Below are 20,439 nucleotides of genomic sequence, written 5' to 3' on the forward strand. Positions count from 1 at the left end.
GGGCATTGCAATACAAGAAATTCTTCTTTAGAACACACACTGAAATATTTCAAAGGCTTTCTTCTCCACGTCTTGATTAACTTTTGATGCGCTGAGAATAGGGAGTCGCATACAAGTGGAAAACTGACCAACAGAGAGCAAGGGTGAAGCCCGAGGACAATCTGAGGGTCCCCATGACCCATACCCTGTGAGACAGCACAGCACAGGAAGAAGGGCCTGGCCTGTGGTGCTGGTTGGAACCTCAGCTTCACCCGTTACCCACCAGTGTAGACTCGGCAAAGCTGCCACCAGCACTGAGCCTGGGTTTTCTCACTCGCAAAAGGCGGTTCCAATACTCACTCCTGGAGTCTTTTAAAGACCAAAAAGATACATCTGTATAAAGAACTTGATCAAATATTTAATGTTTAATAAATGTCAGCTCTTTCATTAAAATCATTGTTAATAATAAAGTGGGCTCGCTCTATCTTTATTTGCACTTTTCAGCAATCACAGGAAGGTGTAACCAGTGGCCCACAGAGTGTTCAGATGAGGCTCAGGGCACATGGTGAGAAAATAAGGACATTCAACAAAGTGCACCACGAAAATTTACTTTGTGCTTAACTTACACAGAATAAATGCACTTTTTAAACCTATAGTATCTGAAGACAGGATTTCAAGTTGAAATAAACCAATAAGCACCAACCAAAAAAATTAAATCTTTTCCATTATCATTAATCTTTCATATTAACCCAGTATGTGTCACTGAGTCCAAGAGATCCAGCTTTTCTTTAAACATATTGGTTACATATAAAGGGAAAAAAGGCTCAATGGAATGAAGGTACAGAAAAAACATTCTTCCTAGGACTTTCCAGTTATTGGAACCTGGTCACATACGGTTCCCAGTTATTGGAACCTGGTCACATACGGTTCCCAGTTATTGGAACCTGGTCACATATGCTTCCCAGTTATTGGAACCTGGTCACATATGCTTGCAAAACAAAAACAAGTTTATAAGCAAACACTCTCTAGTTTAAATGCACAGAATGTAATAAACAATTCAAAAGGATTCCGCTTCAGCAGAATTTCATATTTATATAGTCGGTGTATTTTCTTAAAAAAGCTACTTTCCAACAGATATACTCTTTTGAAGTATGCTGCATAATTTTTCTTAACTTTAGGAAAAAATTGTTTGGACTCTGAGAGAAGCAATGTCTAGAGAAAACACATGATCCAAACCTGAAGCTAAAACCACAAGCACACACACAGAAACGCACACAATCTTCCCAGGATATGTGTGAACAGGGAGCCAGTAGTCCATGCACGGAGTGTTGGTAACGGCTCTCACTAGGTGCCTCCCCCTCATGCATTAACGTGACCTTGTGCTCTCACACAACACTGCACAATGCAGTGAAGTAAACAGCCCCCAGACGGCAACTGCAGGACAGTCAGAGTCTACTGCTCACAAAACTCCAAACACAGTTCAGCCACTGCAGTCACTAATCATTCTGGCTTTGTTTCAAGTGCGTTCTTTACTGCCTGCTGGATAGACCCATTCTCCCACCACCTGGATGTCGAAGTCAGACATGTACATGCGGATCTGCTGTTCTAAGGCCTGTCGACATAATTCACCCTTTCAATTTGTATTTGTGAATACGAAAAAGAGCAGAGACATAAAGCTGGTGTCGATAGTCACTGACCTTTGAAGCAAACAGAAGACAGTCCCTAAAAGAAAACAACTTGGCAAATAAGAAACCTATTTTGCTAGAACCAGACATAGTGCTTCTGGAAGAAGTTACTTCCAGAATACCAATCAGTTCTTACAGAAAAGGGGGAAAAAAACTCTGAAATCATCTGTATATTTGATAAGGAGAGGCCGGCAACGTGCACTTTTAAAGGTTCAAAGTGCCAACGTCATGGATAGGTGTTTCTAAACATTTTATGCATAAAACTACATATTCTGATTAATTTAACTAGAAAATGCCAAGTAAAAGACAGCAGATTTATTATCACACAGAACAAGCACCATCTGTACCACCTTAAATCATTGCTATAGATGTATTTCTAGGAAAAAAATACACCTGGAAAATTCCCAAACCTTGACTCTGAGACGCTAAGGCATTAACTAAACAGGATTCCAACAGACCCAGGGAAAGCAACTCCACAATTATTTAAATGTTAACATGTAGCAGAGCTCAGAAAAACAAATATAATACATTGACATGGTCCACAAAATGCAAGTCACCAATTTCACACAGTCCACGATTTTTTCAATTTGGCTACATACATCGGGCCCCAGGCTCTGCCCTTATCTGGAATCACCAAGAGCCCACACTCCTGACCAGTGGGAGCAAAGGAGAAATCCTGGGAGCAGGTCCTTGCCATTTCCGTAATGTCCACAGGGATGACGTTGCTGTGGGTGTTTAACACATCATTGATCACGTCTTGATTTTCTGCCCTGGAAAGTGTGCAGGTAGAGTACACGAGGAGGCCTCCAGGACGCAGGGCCTTGATTGCAGACCTGCACATAATCAAGAAAAAGCAGAAGACTGGTTAGGTGCCTTCAAAGGCACTGTGGGGTCTGAGGGCCAGGGAGCTTACACATCTGAAACCAAGCTTGCTCCAACCAGTGACGCTGCACCTTCTCTAGCTCAGGAGCCATTACTTTCTAACAGACCCTAAACGACTGCGAAATGGTAGCCAGATCAATCACCATGGGAAAGAGGATTTCCCAGGAAAAGAGTGAGAAAAAAAGTGGACTAAACACAGACACTCAGAGAGCACCTATGCTTAAGGGGCAGGACTCAGACAGGGACTGAGAAGCTCCACCAGAGGGGCACGCAGCTGCAGGGAACAGACGGGGAGGAAGGTTTGCTTTTAGGAAGAAGACCTGCACTGTGTGAAAAGGGTGAACCACGAGAACAGCCCAGGGTTCCGACTGCAAAGGGACGTGCCGGCTTCAGGAAAGACGGGGTTGCACTCTTCGCCTGAAATAGCATGGAGCATGAACGGGAGCTGGGACGTTTTAAGTCAGTGAGGTGACAGACAGCTCTGACACTAAAGAGGCAAGCAGGAAGGTCATCACTGGGAGGCAAACCCAAAGGGTCAGTCCTGCTGCTGCAGCGACTCCAGGACAATTGCTGACCAGGAGCTGTTTTGGTAAGACATCATGTTCTAGAACCACTACTGGATTTAAGACTACACGCAGCTCCTTGTCTCAAATCTGCATTTAAAAAGCTAGAGCACATCCCAGTAACTGAGATGTATAATGAAGATCCACATCATCAAAATAAGGTCAAATTGTGTTCTCTGTGTGATTAAGGGATGAAGAATTCTAATTCAAGACAAGCAAAGTCATGACAAAGTTTTCGCTCCTCTCTCCTTCCTTAGACACCCTTAAATGAGATGAAAAGAAATGAATTACTAACCGAAAACAATAAAGTAAATAGCACAGAGAGAATCACTACCTAACAACAGATTTCGACAATTTCTGAAGGCTGACACGCAGAGGAGTGGTGGTGGATGCAGCAGGAGGAGAGGCCTCTCATGAGGAGGACCACGGTGACAGAGGGCTCCTCTGACCCACCCAGCTGCAGAGAAAACGCCAGATGTAATGTGACAGGAGTGAAAGTGAACAGAAAGATAGTAATTCAAAGCATATATACGAAACGATGGGTTCCATACTCCCATATACGGCAAGTCTGGCAGCCAGGTAAAATGTTGAAAGGTTTTTATCTAAGAAAGTTGAATAAACAATTTGGGGAGCCCTATGGTAGGCACTGTGCGTATCTGCCCCTCAAACCAAAGACCTCTGCATCCTACCTTGAAGGGGCCTCCAGGTAACAGCGAGCTCATCCTGAGGGCAGGGTCCCATCCCTGCAGCAAGCGTCCTGGTGCTTCATTGTCCCATCAGTAAATAAAAATGTACAACCAAGGACTGCAGATAATTAAGCGTGAGAAATGCCCAAGCGCTTGTAAGAGCAAGAATAAAATAAACAAAAAAAAATGGCATAGGAAGAAACATAAAATTCAGGAAACAAAACAGATACAATGAGACCTAATAAATGCAAGAAGATCAGCAAAGATGCAGCACCCATAAAACAGTGACAGAATGCCATGAGACAGGATGAGGAACAGCGCTCAGGAATTAAGCATGCTCGTCAAAATACAGCCTTCTGTAGAAGTGTCTGGAAGTTAAGGTTGCAGAAATCTTCCAAAAAGTAGAACAGTGACTGAAAATGAGACAGGAAAGATCAATCAAGTGGGTCCAAATTTCAACTGACAGGAAGACAACACAGAGAACTGGGGGAGGGTACTTGAATTAACGAATAATCAGAAGAGAGTCTTCCAGAGATGAAAGGACGGGTGTTCAGATTGAGAGAACTCATCAAGAGGCTGGAAGGTTCGATATTGTTTCTTAAGCATCTACTACATTGCTGGGCATTGCTCTAGGTGTGGGGTATATATTGAAATAGAAAAACAACAAAAAGCCTCACCTTCATGAACCTTACACTCCAGCTCGGGGAGACAGAATATAGAAATAAGTAAGTCTATCGTGGGCTGAACTGTGCCCCCACCAAATTCATGGTAAAGTCCTGGCCCCAGTGTTGTGACTGTATCTGGAGACAGGATCTTTAAAAAGGTAATGAGAAAAAATGACGGCTTTAGGGTGGTCCCTAATCCAATACCATGATGTCCTTCTGAGAGGAAATTTGGGCACAGGTACACACAGTGGGATATGATGTGAAGATACAGGGAGAAGACAGCTCTCCCCAGCTGAGCAGAGAGGCCTCAGGAGGAACCAGCCCGCGGCTCCTTCACTGACTTCCAGCCTCCAGAACCGGGAGAAGGAACTTCTGGGGTCCAAGGCCCCAGTCTGCAGACTGACACAAAGGATACACACATAAATACATACACACTCACAACACACACATGTGTATGTATGTTGTAGCAGGCCTGGCAGACTGATACACAGTATACACACATAAATACATACATACACACAACCACACACATGTATGTATATGTGTTTGCATGCTTTTCCTTCACCAAGCAATCCTCCAATTCTCTGCAAACGCTGACTGCATGTCCTAAAATTTACCTCAGTTCTGACTCTCCACCTGGAGTTTCCATCAGATCCCATGAGTGAAGAGCTGGGCCCTTCAAGACTGCCCTTCAGACGCCAAGTGCAAGTCCAGCCCTCCGGTACTTCTGACCCATGACCCCCTCCGTGGGTTCAATACTTTGCTAGAATGGCTCACAGAACTCAGGAAGACAGTTTATTTACTAGATTAATGATTTATTACAGAAAGATACAATTCAGGAACAGCCAGATGGGAGAGATGCCTGGGCGAAGCACGGGAGAAGGCATGTAGGGCTTCCATGCCCTTTCCAGACACCCCTCCAGCACCTCCTCACCCCCCGGGAGGCCCTCCAAATCCCTTCAGTTGGGGTTTTTATGGAAACTTCATTAAGTAGGCGTAAGTGATTACATCACTGGTCTCTGGTGAGTGGGCTCCATCTCTAGCCCCTCCCCCTCCCTGGAGGCCTCTTTGAGGAAAGAGGAGGCCAGTGAGGCTGCAGGAAGGTAAGCTGGCGGGGTGGAAGGATGAGGTGAGACCCGAGAGTTAGGAGGAGAGGCAGAGGGTCTTGTACAACACTGCACGACTTCAACCTTACAATGAACGAAAACATCCACACTTAGGCTTTATCGCTAAATTTTAGAATGTCAAGAACAAAGAGAAGACACTAAATGCCTCCAGGGAGAAAAACGAGTCGCCTATGAGGGTCCAGGAGCGAGACTGGTGTCAGCGGAGCAGTGCACTCCAATCCTGGAAAAAGGCAACGTAAAGTGGGTACCATTCACTGCCAAACTGTCAAATAAATATACTGAAGGGATACAGAAAATGTCAGGTATTTGATGATTTAGAAATTAGACCTCTAGCAAAATGAGGAGGTAAATCAAAAGAAAGGAGGAAGGTGATAGAGAAAACAGTGAACACAACATACAAGTGAAATCCCAGGATGATAACTGCATGGGAGCCCCAGAGGGTGACCGCTCCAGATGAGAATGAGAGGGAGTTCTCCAGAGCCCCGGAGGATGAGGCTCCAGATCACTATGAGAGGGAGGTCTCCAGAGCCCTGGGGTGTGACCGCTCCAGATGAGAATGAGAGGGAGTTCTCCAGAGCCCCGGAGGGTGAGGCTCCAGATCACAATGAGAGGGAGGTCTCCAGAGCACTAGGGGGTGACCACTCCAGATGAGAATGAGAGGGAGGCCTCCAGAGCCCAGGAGGGTGAGGCTCCAGATCACTATGAGAGGGAGGTCTCCAGAGCACTAGGGGGTGACCACTCCAGATGAGAATGAGAGGGAGGCCTCCAGAGCCCAGGAGAGTGACTGCTTCAGATCACAATGAGAGGGAAGTCTCCAGAGCCCTGGGGGGTGACCACTCCAGATGAGAATGAGAGGGATCTCTCTAGAAAGAAGTGAGACACAATGACTCAAAACAGAAAAAACCTTGAAGTCTTGGCACAAGTACCCGCAGGGTAGAGAGAAAGAGAGAGGGAGGAAGAGAGGAGAGAGATTTCCCCTGTAATCTGATGGTAGGAAATTTCCTTTCAGTGGCACTCCGATCACAACACCTAATCAACAGAGAAGGAAATTTAATTCTAACATCTTAGTCCATCTGCAGTGAACAACATTTGCAGAAGTAAACAACGGATACTTACTACTGGTCTTCACCCTTCAGAATCATTCCATAGCCTGTTGGTAGTACTGTTACAGAACAGACATAAATTCTCAGAGAGAACCCTGTCAACCCTGACTAGTGAAGGTACAGCTGTTAAGAGCCCGGGAAGCAGAGGGGCTGTAAATGATCCTGCATTACAGGGGCAGACATAGGGCCTTGCCCTGACTGCTTCTCAGAGGAAACAGAACAAAGCTGAAGCGTGTCAGAGGTACTCTCCACACTCACAGGAGCCAAGATGCAGCTCCCGGTGAGCCGGACTCGGGAGCTCACCACGGGCGAAGCTGAGAAGGGGTGAGCAGCAGGCTGGAAGGGCATGAAGGGAAAGGGTAGTGCGAGAGAGAAGTCCCGGTGAGAAGTCAGCAGTCAGCGTCTAAAGCTCATAAATAAAAATAAAGAAGAAACGTGATTTAGAGGTTTGGGAGTGACCTGCAAAATAAAGAACAGAAATAATCAGGCGACTGCTCCAGGGAAGATGGGAGTGCAGGGGTAAGTTCCTTCACCTAAAAGCTCACTTGCATTTTAACGTTTTACCCATGTGTTGTGTTTCTATAACAAAAATTAAAGAGGAGCTACAACAGTAGGATAAATACCAGCAACTTCCCATAGAGGTCAGGTAATTTTTTAAGATTTCGACTATAAGGGATTAACTCTCTAGAAGACTTATTCCCTGAGGTTCCAGATAACTGAAGTGTTATGGTAGCCAGAATTCCCAGTCCTCCCATGTATTCATTTACTGACTGAAGAACATTTGGGGAGGCACCTACCACTGAGGGCCTCCTGAACCTTCAGTGCTTGTCGTTCGTCTCTAACAGGTTTTCACGTGTATCTTCTTACTTCTCACTGTCCCCTAAATATCCCCCACAGAAACAAAAAAGGCTCAGATCTGGACACCAAAGACTTGAACTGTTAATGGGATAACAGCCTGTGGTACGAAGACCAGAGGCCCCCAAAGATGTCCATCTCCTAATCCCCAGAACCTTAAACATGTCACATTGCACAGCAATAGGGTATCTGCAGATGTGATTAAACTGGGAGGTCATCCTTGTAAACGGAAATGGAAGCAGGGAGCCCGAGAGAGACGGATCTAAGGCTGGAGATGACAACCCAAGCTGGAGCCAAGGAACGTGAGGAAGGCAAGGAAACGACAAAACACTCCTGCCTGGGGGGTGAGGCAGCAAACATGGTCTCTCACAGTTCTGGAGCCTGGACTACACGTCAAGGTGCCAGCAGGTCCAGGTCTGCGAGGACCTGTCTCTTCGGCCACAGCTGTGTTCTCACGTGGGAAGGGGTCTCTTATAAGGCACTAATCCCATCACAACCGAATCCACCTCCCAGGGGCCCCTCCCCACACCACCACCTCTGGGATTAGGACTCCAACACACGAACGTCACGGGGCACAAACATTCAGTCTACAGCGCCCTCCTGCAGCCTCCAGAAGGAACTGCAGCTGGCCAGCACCCTCACTTTGAACTTATGACCTCCAGAAGTATAAGATAATAAATCTGTGCTATTTTAAGCCAGTAGGTTTGTGGTAATTGGTCAAAGCAGCAACAGGAAGCTAACACACGCCTGGAGCTGGCTGTTTTTATAGCAACAAATTAAGGCATCAGTAGATTTTGCTAAAATTGTGTAAGTTACAACTACATTCATTTTGGATTATTTTCTACTAACTATAGCAATGGGTACAAGGATTTCTTTTAAAAAGCTGGATTACTGGGCAAGGGATGTATGCAGATGTGAACACAGACATGTTACTCTGATCCCAGCTCCACAACTAGCAAAGCTGACGCCTGGCCCAGTGAGGGGGAGTCTGTCTCGTCACAGTCATGCAGGAGTCCACAGAAGCCTCACATTTACAAACACTATGTTTGTGGCTTCACACAAATTTAAATTAATTTCTATAATGCAGCCAACATTGGCTGGTTCTTTTGCTTTGTTTTCCTTCCAACTTTCTAATTTATCTTTCTAAAATTAGGTTGGTGTAACTTCACTGGTCGTGCTACTTTCTGAACAAGGAAGCTGCGTGGCAACACCAAGGTGCTCTCAGAAGCGGGTGCATCCCAGCACCAGGGCCGAGGTCAGGGAGCCCAGCCAGTGGCTGCCGCTGCTGTGCTGCTGACTGTGGTTTAAATACCACCTGTACCCTTTTGTTTGTAGTAGTTACAGATTCCAAAAATACCATCATACTGTATTCAAAGATCAAGAAAAATAGGCGATGTGAAAAAAACTCACTCACAGGGTTCATATGGCCAGCCAAGACTTTTCTACACAGTCATGTGTCGCTTAAGAATGGGGATAATTTCTGAGAAATGCATTATTAGGTGATTTCATACTAGGGCCAACATCAAGAATGTACTTAAGGGGAACAAAATTTGCCACCCCAAAATGTGTCTCTTTAACATAAGGATTATTTTAGGCTGATTATTTTTAAGAAACAAAAGACTCAGAAAATTTTTCTTGTTACCTGCCCCTTAACTGCCTCAAAGAATTCAGATAGATAAACCTGTCAGGAAGCGAGTGATCACCTTAGCACAACAGGAAGAGGAGGAACCTGGAAAAGCCTGTTTGTTGGGCTTCCCTGTCTGTCCTTCTTTCTGTGGCCAAACACTCATTTCCCAAACATACACTCCTTTTTACCTAACTTCTTCCCTTTGAAGTTCCTGACTCTCCCCACCCCCAACATCTTCTTTTGAGTTTAGCTGAGGACAGTACTTAAGGTGAGGGCTTTGGCCATTTTGGCGAGTTACTCAATTTTCCTGGGTTTCTCCCACATATACATGTTATTAAACTTTTGTTTGTTTTTTTCCTGTTAATCTGTCTCAGGTCTATTTAATTCTTAGACTGGCCAGACGAACCCAAAAGGGTAGAGGAACATTTCTTCCTCCCCTACAGTACTTACACAAACCTAGACAGTACAGCCTAAGACACACCTAGGCTGTATGGTACTAATTTTATGGGACCACTGTCATATATGTGGTCCGTCATTGACTGAAACGTCGTTATGCAGCACGTGACAGCACTGAGAATTATTTTATAACACAGAAGACATTTTTCTCATGAATTGAACCACTCCATATTGAGGTCTACCACTGGTTTGACAGGAGGTATAAAGCTATCTCTAAAATTAGCATTGATCAATACACATAATAGTTTCTTCACTTTTGATACATAAACAGCAATAGGTACTCTATATTAGTTAAAATTAGAGTATTTAACAACACTATAATCAGATTAGTTCAGTGATTTAAAAACCAATACTTCTGGTATTGGTATTCCAATAAAAACTAAAAGATACTTTTAGCATGTGTTTTACAATATACTAAATGAAAATTAACACACTCCTAAAATCTAAGTACCTAATCATGCTGTAATCTGCCCACCACAGTAGTTTCTAGGATAAACCATCTGTTTCCATAACAATTCACCTATATTTTTATTTTATTTTTTTTAACGATGGGCACCTGGGCTAACAACTGTTGCCAATCCTTTTTTTTCTTCTGCTTTTATCTCCCCAAACCCCCGCTGTACACAGTTGTATATCTTAGCTGCAGGTCCTTCTAGTTGTGGGATGTGGGATGCCGCCTCAATGTGGCCTGACGAGAGGTGCCATGTCCGCGCCCAGGATCCAAACCCTGGGCCACCGCAGCGAGGCGCGCGAACCCAACCACCCGGCCACAGAGCCGGCCCCTCACCTATATTTTCAAGTAGCCCATAAGAACCAAGTAATTATACTATAGGTCTCATCCAAATCATAAAAAGACTTCCAGTAGAAGGGTTAGGGTTCTGTACACCTATGTAAGTTTCTGTGCCATGCAAAGTTATTTTTTTTTTAGTAAGAGGAAGGAAAACTAAACAACTAGCTAAGCAACAGCCATCTTGGCATAACGGTATCCTGTGCTAACATTCTCCAAATGAGCTGTGGCCCTCGGCTTCTCAATGACTCTAAGTTTAAGGCTTAACAAGACCCTGAGTCACGGGACATTCTTCACTTGCGCTGCGACACTAACTATATTGCATGAAACTACCACAAACCAAGTGGTATTCACCAGAGCAGAGAGATGGCCAGCAGAGCTTTCTAATCATACTTAGCAGTGAAGGCAGAAAAAGATGTCATGAGTAAAACAGCAGATGAAGCAAAGTGTTACTTTGACCAGATTAGGCAGAAGCTTACCTTAATACTCTGAACTGAATGGGAACTAGCAGACATAATCTTGGGTTTTACAGATTATTCAACATACAATGTCCCACCACAATCAGAGCTGGAGGAAGTACTTCTAAAGGAAGCAGAATTGCCACGTAATACCATCCTGCTGTCATTTCCCCAAACATACTATTTCCCTCAAATTCTCCTACCTAACTGCTGATCAGGCTTAACTCCAACTGAAACATGAAACAGGAGTCTACCTCACAGCACAGCTGTAGGAAATAAAGCCGAGCCCGACTGCCAGCATGGTATAAACAGCGGGGAACACCTTCCCCCAAGGACTCCCGGCAGAAGGGGGCGGGGGGGGGGGGCGAGGCTTGCGTGCCGCAGACGTACACCAGGCACCCCGGGGCTTAGGCAGATGTCGGCTGTGCATGTTTGTCCAAACCCTGGGTCATCTTTCAGTTTACTATGGAATCGGCTGAACACGTTAACTAGGTGCTTGGACCACCCAGTTAATGAAGCAGCTAAAAATAATACAAAACATATTCTTAAAAAACCACATTAAATAGAATATAACGTTAAATTTAATTTTCCCATCTACACACAGAAAATGTTAACTGATTTTGGGCAGCTCACAGAGTGGACCCAAATGACAATCAGGTCCACCATCTCTCACATTTCACTATAAGATCCAAAAGCTCTGCCAACTACAATTTTTTTCTTGAGTTTGTGGCAGACTCATTTGGCCTCAAAATCTGACCTAAATTATGTAAGCTATTTATGGTCAAGACTTAGCCCATGCGACATAATTATCCATATGTTCTGCTGAAAACGTATTAACGTTTGATCACTGAGCGCTGCCCAGATGCTGCTGGGGAAAGGGACGACGTGACGACGTGAAATATCAAACAGGTACTATATCATCTTCTTAAAGTCCAAGAAAACTGGAAGTCTGAAGCACATCTGGGCCCAAAGGTTTTGAAGATTTTGGATTGTATTTTAGATTCAAATGAGTTAAAATGCAAAGCTATGTAAAGTATCTTCTGTATTATATCTACATGATAAACTCATAGCTCTGTGATGAAAGCTTGATTCAACTAGCTTTTCTCAGGAAATCATTTACACGTCAACTTCCAAAAGCATCAGACAGGCAAACTGTGGCCTACGTGCATGCGTCACCGTTCTCTCTAAGACGAGCAGGGGGACGGGATGATTGGGGTCTTCTCAGCACACCAAGGGTTCTTCCCACTCCCCCAAATTAGCGTTTCGATTTGTATAATGCATTTTTTAAGGAACACCTTGTACAATCAATAACAAAGTTTGTTCTCAAGAGTTCATTTTGTCATTTTGTTCTGTGCTTGTCACTGAACTTCTCCATCCTTGAGAGGAACGGAGTCAAGCCCAAAGAGCCGTCTGAGATGCTGGCTGAGAAACAGGATGGGACGTGTGGCTTTCCCAGCATGAGAGAGACCACTTCCAGACCAGGCCATGCCGTCTTCCAACCGTCACAGGTGAAGCATATGACCAAGGCAAATAAAAGAAAAACATGACCTGATTTCAACACCTTGCAGAAAAATAAGTATTACCTTATGAAAGCATACGTTCGATGACCTTGAAAAACTGAAAACAGAACAAATTCAGACAGTCCTGGAACCTGACTGCTGCCAAGGCTCAGAAAGAAGGCACTTCAGAATTCCCCAAAACTGAAAGGCGTGACCCCACTGCTCCACAGTGAGTGTGAGTCTCGGAGGGCGTCATCTCTACAGACAGCTACTAGAACAACCGGATGCATTTCAAAAACATAAATTCCACTTCTCTCGTCTATTCTCCTGGTGCTTGACTAGATATCTGGCATTCTGTTGCGAGGATCAGTGTTAATTAGATCACCAATTTAACTGTTCTCTGCATTTAAAAAGCCTGAGCCAGCTCAGAAGAGGACAGGCGGCACAGCAATAGCGCCATCTTTTGACGAAAGCAGAGTGATTCCCTCTGGCTAACTCCTCCTGCCTCACTGCAGGAGCCACACTGCTGAGGGAGTCTTCCTGGGATGCGTCTGGAGGCACGGCCAGGCCTCTCCTACAAGACTCTCTGGTGCTAGAGCAGCCATGGATGTCTGGACTCTTGAAAAATCAGGATGACAGCTAAACATCCCTGTGACTAATATCTTTACTCCTCATCTTCCTCGTGTCCCTTCTATCACAATGAAAGCACCAAGGCAACAGCCACCATTCCTTCAGATGTAAATATGGAGACGCAATCAAGTGAAACAGACTTAAGAGTCCTTCATTGCCACAGCGTTATCAAGCCTGTCCCCCTTATCTTAGAGACTCTAGCATTGAACATTTTTTTAAAACCAATTTTTTAAAATATTTTAAAATTTTAAAATGAGTATAGGAGCATCAATCCTGCAATTGGTCCCTTGTAACCATTTAGTATTCAATTAATATTTCAGAGATTCTATATAAGCCTCCTTTATAAGGTTACTTGCACTTACGTAGAAAAGAAAAACAGTTATATATAACTAATAACATGAAAACTATGGGCAGTCTTTGCATCCTACTGCCCAAATAACAGTTAAACCAAATCTAAAACTGAAAAGGTGGCTTCCAGAAGACACTTTGCACACAGCACATACCACTCCATGAGGAAATTCTCACTCTTTCTTTAGAACAGAACAGAATATTCCTGAATCAACAGGAATGTGGATTTGATCCAGGAATCCAAAAGCATGCTGATTCCTATGTTAACAGAGTGAAGGACAAGTGATAACCCTAATTAATAAGGTTACCATATGTTTATTTGTGCTTAATTTAAAGAGCACTCCACACATGGGAGTCTTAACAAAACCTTACAAGGTGTACAGGGTAAATAGTCTGATGCAATTTATCAAACAGAGGGTCGCAAAGACTCGGTGACTTGCCCGAAGTTACACACCGAATTAATGCAGCACAAAGACTGCCCCCTAATCTAATGCCAGGAAAAGGTCTGCAAACTTCACCACTGCTATCCACCCTGAAGCCACATCACCACTCTAAAACAAGTATGGAATCGGGGGTAGTGAGACAGGATGCCACACGCACACGTTTCATCACCCAACTGTCCCAAACACTCACTGAAGTCAAAGAACAACTAGATTCTCTCAGACACTTTTAACATAAAGAAACTAAGGATGGATGGGTCCGAAGCAAAGACCTGAGAGTGCTGTCCACAGCTCCTTCCACAGACACAATCGTCACCCATCAAAGTGGCGGGGCACAGAACTTAGGACAAGGCCAATGCAGCAAACGCCTCATGCTGAGATGCAGTCTGAACCTCTTCACCACAGACTGGCAATTCCTCACAGTTTTAAAGAATTTTAACAGACTAGACTCAGCGGTCAGAAACTCAGATGTAGCTACTCCTTCACAAAAATTCCAAATAGAATAATTTGGTGATTATTACAAATAGTCTGGCAATTTCTTTAACCATACTTTGTTTCCACAACTCTAATAGTTAGATAAAAATATCTGTTTTCCTCAGAAGCTTGTTGATAAAATGAGTACAAAACCAGCCTAGATTACAACGCTCACTTTCAGCCTTCACCTCACCTTTTAATTCTCTCGCTCACTCTCGACGTGGAGAGTCTCCCACGCTGGCCTCCTGTGCATCGCCAACATCTCTGAAGCCCCTTTTTGTCCTCCTTGTTACCTGTCCTCTTCTTCCCACCCCTTACATATCAGCCTCCCTAGAACTTCATCCTTGATTAATCTTTTCCCTAAAGTTAGATGTTGTACAAAAGTTATCTCCTCCAGTCTTTCAATTAAGTTTTGAGACATGAATTATTATTCTCACTTTGCAGATGAGGAAACTAAGGCAAGAGTGTTAAGCAACATGGACAAGCCCACCCAGTGAGTCAGCGTCCAAACCAGGAGCCAAAGCGAGGCTGGAGCCTACAGCTCATGTCTTGACCGCAGTCAGCTGTGACACCTTCTCTCCCTTCCCACTCCAGAGCCAATCAATGGCCAGATTCTGTTAATTCTCCTGAGCACATCTTGCAATGGGACCATGCGTCTATTCCTCTCCCACTGACTTAGGTAAGGACTTTGTCATCCACTTCTTGACTACTGTCAAATCTTTCAAATTGGTTTTCTTGCTAAAGGGTTTCCTAGTTAATTTTCTCTGTATCCTCCAGTGTATCTGATCAAGGGATTTCCGACTTGTGACAGACACTTGCAATTGTTCTTCAATGTCTGCTCTCACATTCTTCTGCAGTAATGGGATTTTTAACTGAGCACAGCTAAGGCTAATCTCCTAGGCCGCCCTGCACTAAAGGCAGTCACAGGACCAAGTCAGACCCTGAGACGTGGGGAAGCAACGTGGGCAACGTGGGGTGTGCTCTTTTGTGCCTTCCTACTAGTCGCAGTGCAGGTTGAACAGCAAGAGCAGGAACAGCCACTGGCCATAAGGTGGAAGACAGACGGGGCCTGGATCCTGATGACTGTGGAGTCCGGCAGCCAAGTGATCACGACAACCCTGGGAAGCCTACTCAGACTTTTACTTATTTAAGTCACTCTCATTTTTATTCTCTCTCTCTCTCTCCTATATTGGAAGAAAAATTATCTTAACCAATATTGAATTTGGCACCAAATGTGGAGCTGCTTTAGTAGAATCTACAATGTAGAAGTGGTTAGTATGCAGACAACAGGGGGCAAGGCCAAACACCCCAGGCTAGAAAGCCAGTGGTTACTGACTTATGTGACAACTTGGCTGGGCTGTGGTGCCAATATTTGGTTAAGCATTATTCTGGATGTTTCCATGAGGGTATTTTTGGATAAAATTAACATTTAAACGGGTGGACTTTGAGTACAGTGATGGCCCTCCATAACACGGGCAGCCTCATCCAGTCAGCCCAAGGTCTGAAGAGAACAAGAGAAGGACCTCCTAAGCCGGAGGGAACTCTGCCAGAAGACCACCTTTTGACCTGAACCACAGCATGACTTTCCTCATCTGCAGGCTGCTGGCCCATCCTACAGACTTTGAACTTCCAGCCTCCATAATGATGTGAGCCAATTCCTTAAAAAATCCCTCTCTCTATATATACACATCCTATTGGTTCTGTTTCTCTGGAGAACCCTGACTAACACAGCCAGTAACCCTGAATATGCCATGGAAAATATTTAACAGTATCACTGTTGATGATGTCTTGAAAGACAGACCATGTGCTAATCAAAGCTTATATAACCCTGGGGTAGCTAGAAGAAAACCTCAAGATGTCAGTGTGTTTAATGAGAGCAGGCTCAGGAGAGATCCTGGGAATCTGGAAGTAAAGAGGGAAGGAACACAGCTCTGCCTAGGAAGGTCCTCTGCCTATGGATTACAAAGTCACGTGTCGCTTAAGGACAGGGATGTGTCCTGAGAAATGTGGTTTCATTGGCGTGCAGACATCACAGAGCGTACTCACATGAACCAAGACATGTTCTGTATCTCGAGAGGGTTATGGGCTACACATGCCTGTGTCACTGTCCAAACGCCTTGAAACGCACATGTAAGCTTAGTGTACACACATTACAGAGCCACCAGCTCAACTTGCAGGTGGGGTGGGGGGCAACTTTCCCAGCAATCACGGGGTCTTCCTTTGGCTTCTCTGAATCCCATACCAGGTTCGTGTGCAGCTCCATGAGGAGAGGCACCAGCTCTTCTGCACATCACTCACAGCGTTAAGGTTGGATGCCAGAGGTGGAAACAAACCTAAGCAGGTTCTGGTGACAGCAAGACGGGCCCTTTGTCCTCTGGGTTCTAGCGTGTCTCTGTTCTCTCCCACTGCATGTGCTGGCTGTCAGCCCTGCTGAACTTCTATTCCCAGACCAGAAGTCGGGGCACAACTACAGACTTCTAGAGACTACTTAACCAGCTTCCGTGATTAAGATCTAACTCCAGGAAGGATTCCCTCACATCACCTGCAGTGATTCTTCTCTGACAAAGTCCTGACTGACAGTCCGCAACACCTCTGCCTCTTATGGAGCAAGACAGACACCGTGTGATTTACTATCAAGTCAAGGAGTTAAAATTCATTCTTTGCCAGATGTTGAGTAAGCTCTAATGCTTACATAAATTATTTTTCAGTTTCCTTTTGACCAGGTGAACCTCTACTCATCCTTCAAGACCCACTTCAAAGCTTGTATCGTCCCTGAAGCCTTCACTGATTCCCCACGGAATTCCTAATCTGTTTTCCCCAAGCAATAAATCTTCAGCTCTTTCAAAACAGGGTTTACGTTACATTTATTCTGTATTTTTTAGATATAGCACAACTGGAAAGTATGTGCTCAAAGTATATTTATTAAATAAGCAAATGAATGAATGTTACCTTAATGAAAAGGTGGGTCAACAGAAGAACTTTTCAGGGCCAAACAGAGGAGTATATTTAATTGCAACTAACACTCGAAAATTCTGGTAGGGAACAGCTCAAGCAACCTACAACTCTCATGTTATAGAACAGATGGAAATCATAGAGGCCAGAGGCTTTATTTGAGGGAAAAAAATAAACTTTTTGCCAACAAATGATTTATCAAAATGAGAAAAAAGATTTTCCTCTTGGCAATAATAAAGGCCTACAAAAGGTAAAATAATCTGTTAATAAAGGCTGCTACTTAGCAATTGTGGTCTCATTTCTCAGTAAGTGGAACAGTCTGGTAACTTTTACTAAGTGAACTTGACTGCATGGAAAACCATGCCCACTATTTTAAATTGAGATATGATACCAAAAAGTGCTGCTGTGACCTACTTAAACAAATGTTATCCCTGAGACCGCCTTTCTAGAACACAAGGGAAATCAACACTGGGGGTTAGTGGGGGCAGGCAGCCTGATTTAAAAGTAAGACAATAAATCTAGTCTTTTAAAAAAGTTATTAGCCTTATTTGATGAATGAATAGAAATATTTTAACTACTACCAGACTATCTAACAAACGGTAAAACCAAACCTTCGACCTACCATTTGGAGTTCCATGAAGCTCTTATCTCTACGTTGTTCCTTTTCTGTCCCCAATCCTAAAGGTCTGATCCCTTTACATTTCATGTCTTTTCTTATTCTAAGTGTTTTGGGGAGTTGTTTCATTTACTTTTCCTATCCGTTCCATACTGCTCCCATGTTGTACCATTTTTCCATTTTTGTTCCTTTTCAGTAGTTCCCATTTCTTTTGTTTTTCCACTGCTGTTTCTCATAATTTCACTCCGTTTGTATCAGTTTATTATTTCTGCTGGCAAACAGAGAAAATAAAAAATCTCAGGCCTGGCCCTGTGGCCAAGTGGTTAAATTTTCATGCACTCTGCTTCAGTGGCCTGGGTTCATGGGTTTGGATCCTGGGCACGGACCCAGTCCACTCAACCGGCCATGCTGTGGAGGAATCCCACATACAAAAAAATAGAGGTGGACAGGCACAGGTGTTAGCTTAGGGCTAATCTTCCTCAAGCAAAAAGAGAGGAGGACTGGCACAGATGTTAGCTCAGGGCAAATCTTCCTCAGGGAAAAAAAAAAAAAAATCCCACCACTATTATGGTCTGCGACCTAAGAACACACTAAAGGGAGAAGCTGAAGTTCATGTACAATCTACCAAACAAACAGAGATTCAAAAGTAAGTCTCAGTTACTACAAGCATCCAAAGCACAGACATTTCTAGTCTGATCGTTGCCAGTGCTGTCATCAGTTTAAGAGGTCATGTCGCACACCTTGAGGGTGGTCTTCACTGTGCTCACAAGCAGTCAAATTTCCAGATAGCAAACTATTTATTACCAAGGAAGTTCTATAAGTTCAAGATAAAGAAACACGACCAGGCTTCTATTTTCAGAGAGACCACAGCCAGCAGCTACTCAGCCTAAGAAACAAAAACAATGCTGATAATTATCTTCTCGGCCCTGGAAGTAAGCTATCTCGAAGAAGGGATATTTTTATGCAGTACTGGTAGAGCAGAGTAAGGACACTAGACAGTCCTGAAATTGATTATAAACGACAAGTTCTGACATATTTATTATCAGTTTCTACTTGAAGATCTTGTAACCAGGGGCCCTCCAGGGCAGGCTCCACTTACCCACCTTATCAAGAGTAACTCGAGTGGTTTTCAGGAGCTGAGACCCCTTGTCCAGTTCAGGCCGGCTGAGACCACCAGCCCATCAAGCGAGCCTGCGTGGACGAGCAACAGGCAACCCTTTGACATCGAGGAGCTGAAAACTCAGCCTCAGAGAATGCTAACGCCATTTTGTGAACATGCGTCCTATGAGGAGCCGAGAGCTGGACCACAGGTGCGCAGATCGTCAAGCTACCTCACTTCTCCTCACCTCCAGTCACCTACCTCCACACCTCAGACCACCCGGCCCTTCATCCCCTAAGTTGTGCCCCAAGCCCTGGATCGGGGAGACAGAGCTGAGAGCGCTGCCTCCTACCTCCTTGCAGGTCCACCTCACACCAAAGCCTTTTCTTTTCTCAAAAGCTGATGCTGTAATAATTGAGTTTTTTTTAATGTGCATCAGGCAGAGAACTCACACTTTGTGCAGTAACATCTTCTCAGCAGCTGATTACCTCATTGAGATGGGCCTAGGAGGGGGCTTAGAGATGAACGTTAAGGAAACCAGCTTTGTGTTGCCTACATTAGAGAAGAGTGACAACAGACCACATGAGTTCTGCTAAACTTTAATATAGGGTCTTTGATATACTGTCAAATATAGTCCCTTCACTCATAAAAAGAAAAGAAATAAAAAGCTTGCAAGAAGACCACCAGAATTGACTTCATTTTGGCCCATGGCAAATGTGCTTATGAATGAACAGAGATTGCTTATCACTGACGAGATTTTCAAGCCTTTTTTTTTTTTTATTAGTAAAAAAAAGACTTTCTTCAAACGAAACCCTACAAGTCTAACCAGATGGAGACACCATGCTCCTTGCTGGATCTGCTGTGGTGAACTAAGAGGCTCTCCTGGTCATCCCTTTCCCATCCCTCAAGACGGCAGCTGAAGCGAGCCTCCAGGCCCTGTGTCTGCACAGAGCGGAGTCTGAACACCACTGCCCTCTAAATAATTCTTTGGCGGAAAACAGCAGCTCTCTCCTCCTAAAGAACAAAGTCGTTTGACTCCTGCAGTGGCCAGGTTATAAAGGAATTAAAAGCCTATAAAGTTTGCTGAGGCCTTTTAGTGACTCCATTTAGGTCACTAGCTCGGCAAGTTCAGAGACCTGTAGTGAGTGGCAGAATGAGGCCCAGCACAGGACAACCTTTCTGATGGAGAAGCAAGAGCCACAGGGACTCCTGATGGACAGGCTGGTCTAATCTTGCTTTTTCAGCCTTGGTCAAATCCTTTGCATCATAAAAGTCATGGCTTCCAGCAGAAAGAAGACTCAGGGGAGGCAGAAATACACAGGTCACCAAGTGACAATCAGGAACACTCAGATGACAAAGAAGCACTTCCTCCCACGGCCGAGAGCCAGGTCACCCCCTGCCACACTTACTGGTCACTGTTCAGAAATCTCAGGAGAAAAGTGCACGACTTTTAAAACAGAAGAATTTACGTGCTCTCATGTTTCAAATACTTACTGCAGACTTACTGC

The 20,439-nt window shown here is 44.3% G+C and overlaps 1 protein-coding gene across 13 annotated transcripts in view; it reads right to left on the reverse strand.

Annotated features, from left to right (window-relative positions):
- Nucleotides 1-385: 385 nt before the first annotated feature.
- Nucleotides 386-20,439, reverse strand: part of NSUN3 (NOP2/Sun RNA methyltransferase 3) — a 59,445-nt gene continuing 39,391 nt past the window's right edge. For 6 of the 13 annotated variants that reach the window (XR_011428910.1, XR_002801919.2, XR_011428906.1 and 3 more), the window contains one exon: nucleotides 386-2,497. Coding sequence is in view for 2 of the 13 variants with exons in the window: in XM_023623991.2 (XP_023479759.1) it covers nucleotides 2,227-2,497 (271 nt within the window). In the remaining 11 variants the exon portion in view is untranslated. Of the gene's footprint in view, nucleotides 2,498-3,798; nucleotides 7,150-7,487; nucleotides 7,571-17,838; nucleotides 18,101-20,439 lie in introns of those variants that run through there. The other 7 variants (XR_011428911.1, XR_011428903.1, XR_011428909.1 and 4 more) reach the window with 5 other exon arrangements.

This window comes from Equus caballus, chromosome 19 (genome assembly GCF_041296265.1).
Source record: "Equus caballus isolate H_3958 breed thoroughbred chromosome 19, TB-T2T, whole genome shotgun sequence".
Lineage (NCBI taxonomy): Eukaryota > Metazoa > Chordata > Mammalia > Perissodactyla > Equidae > Equus > Equus caballus.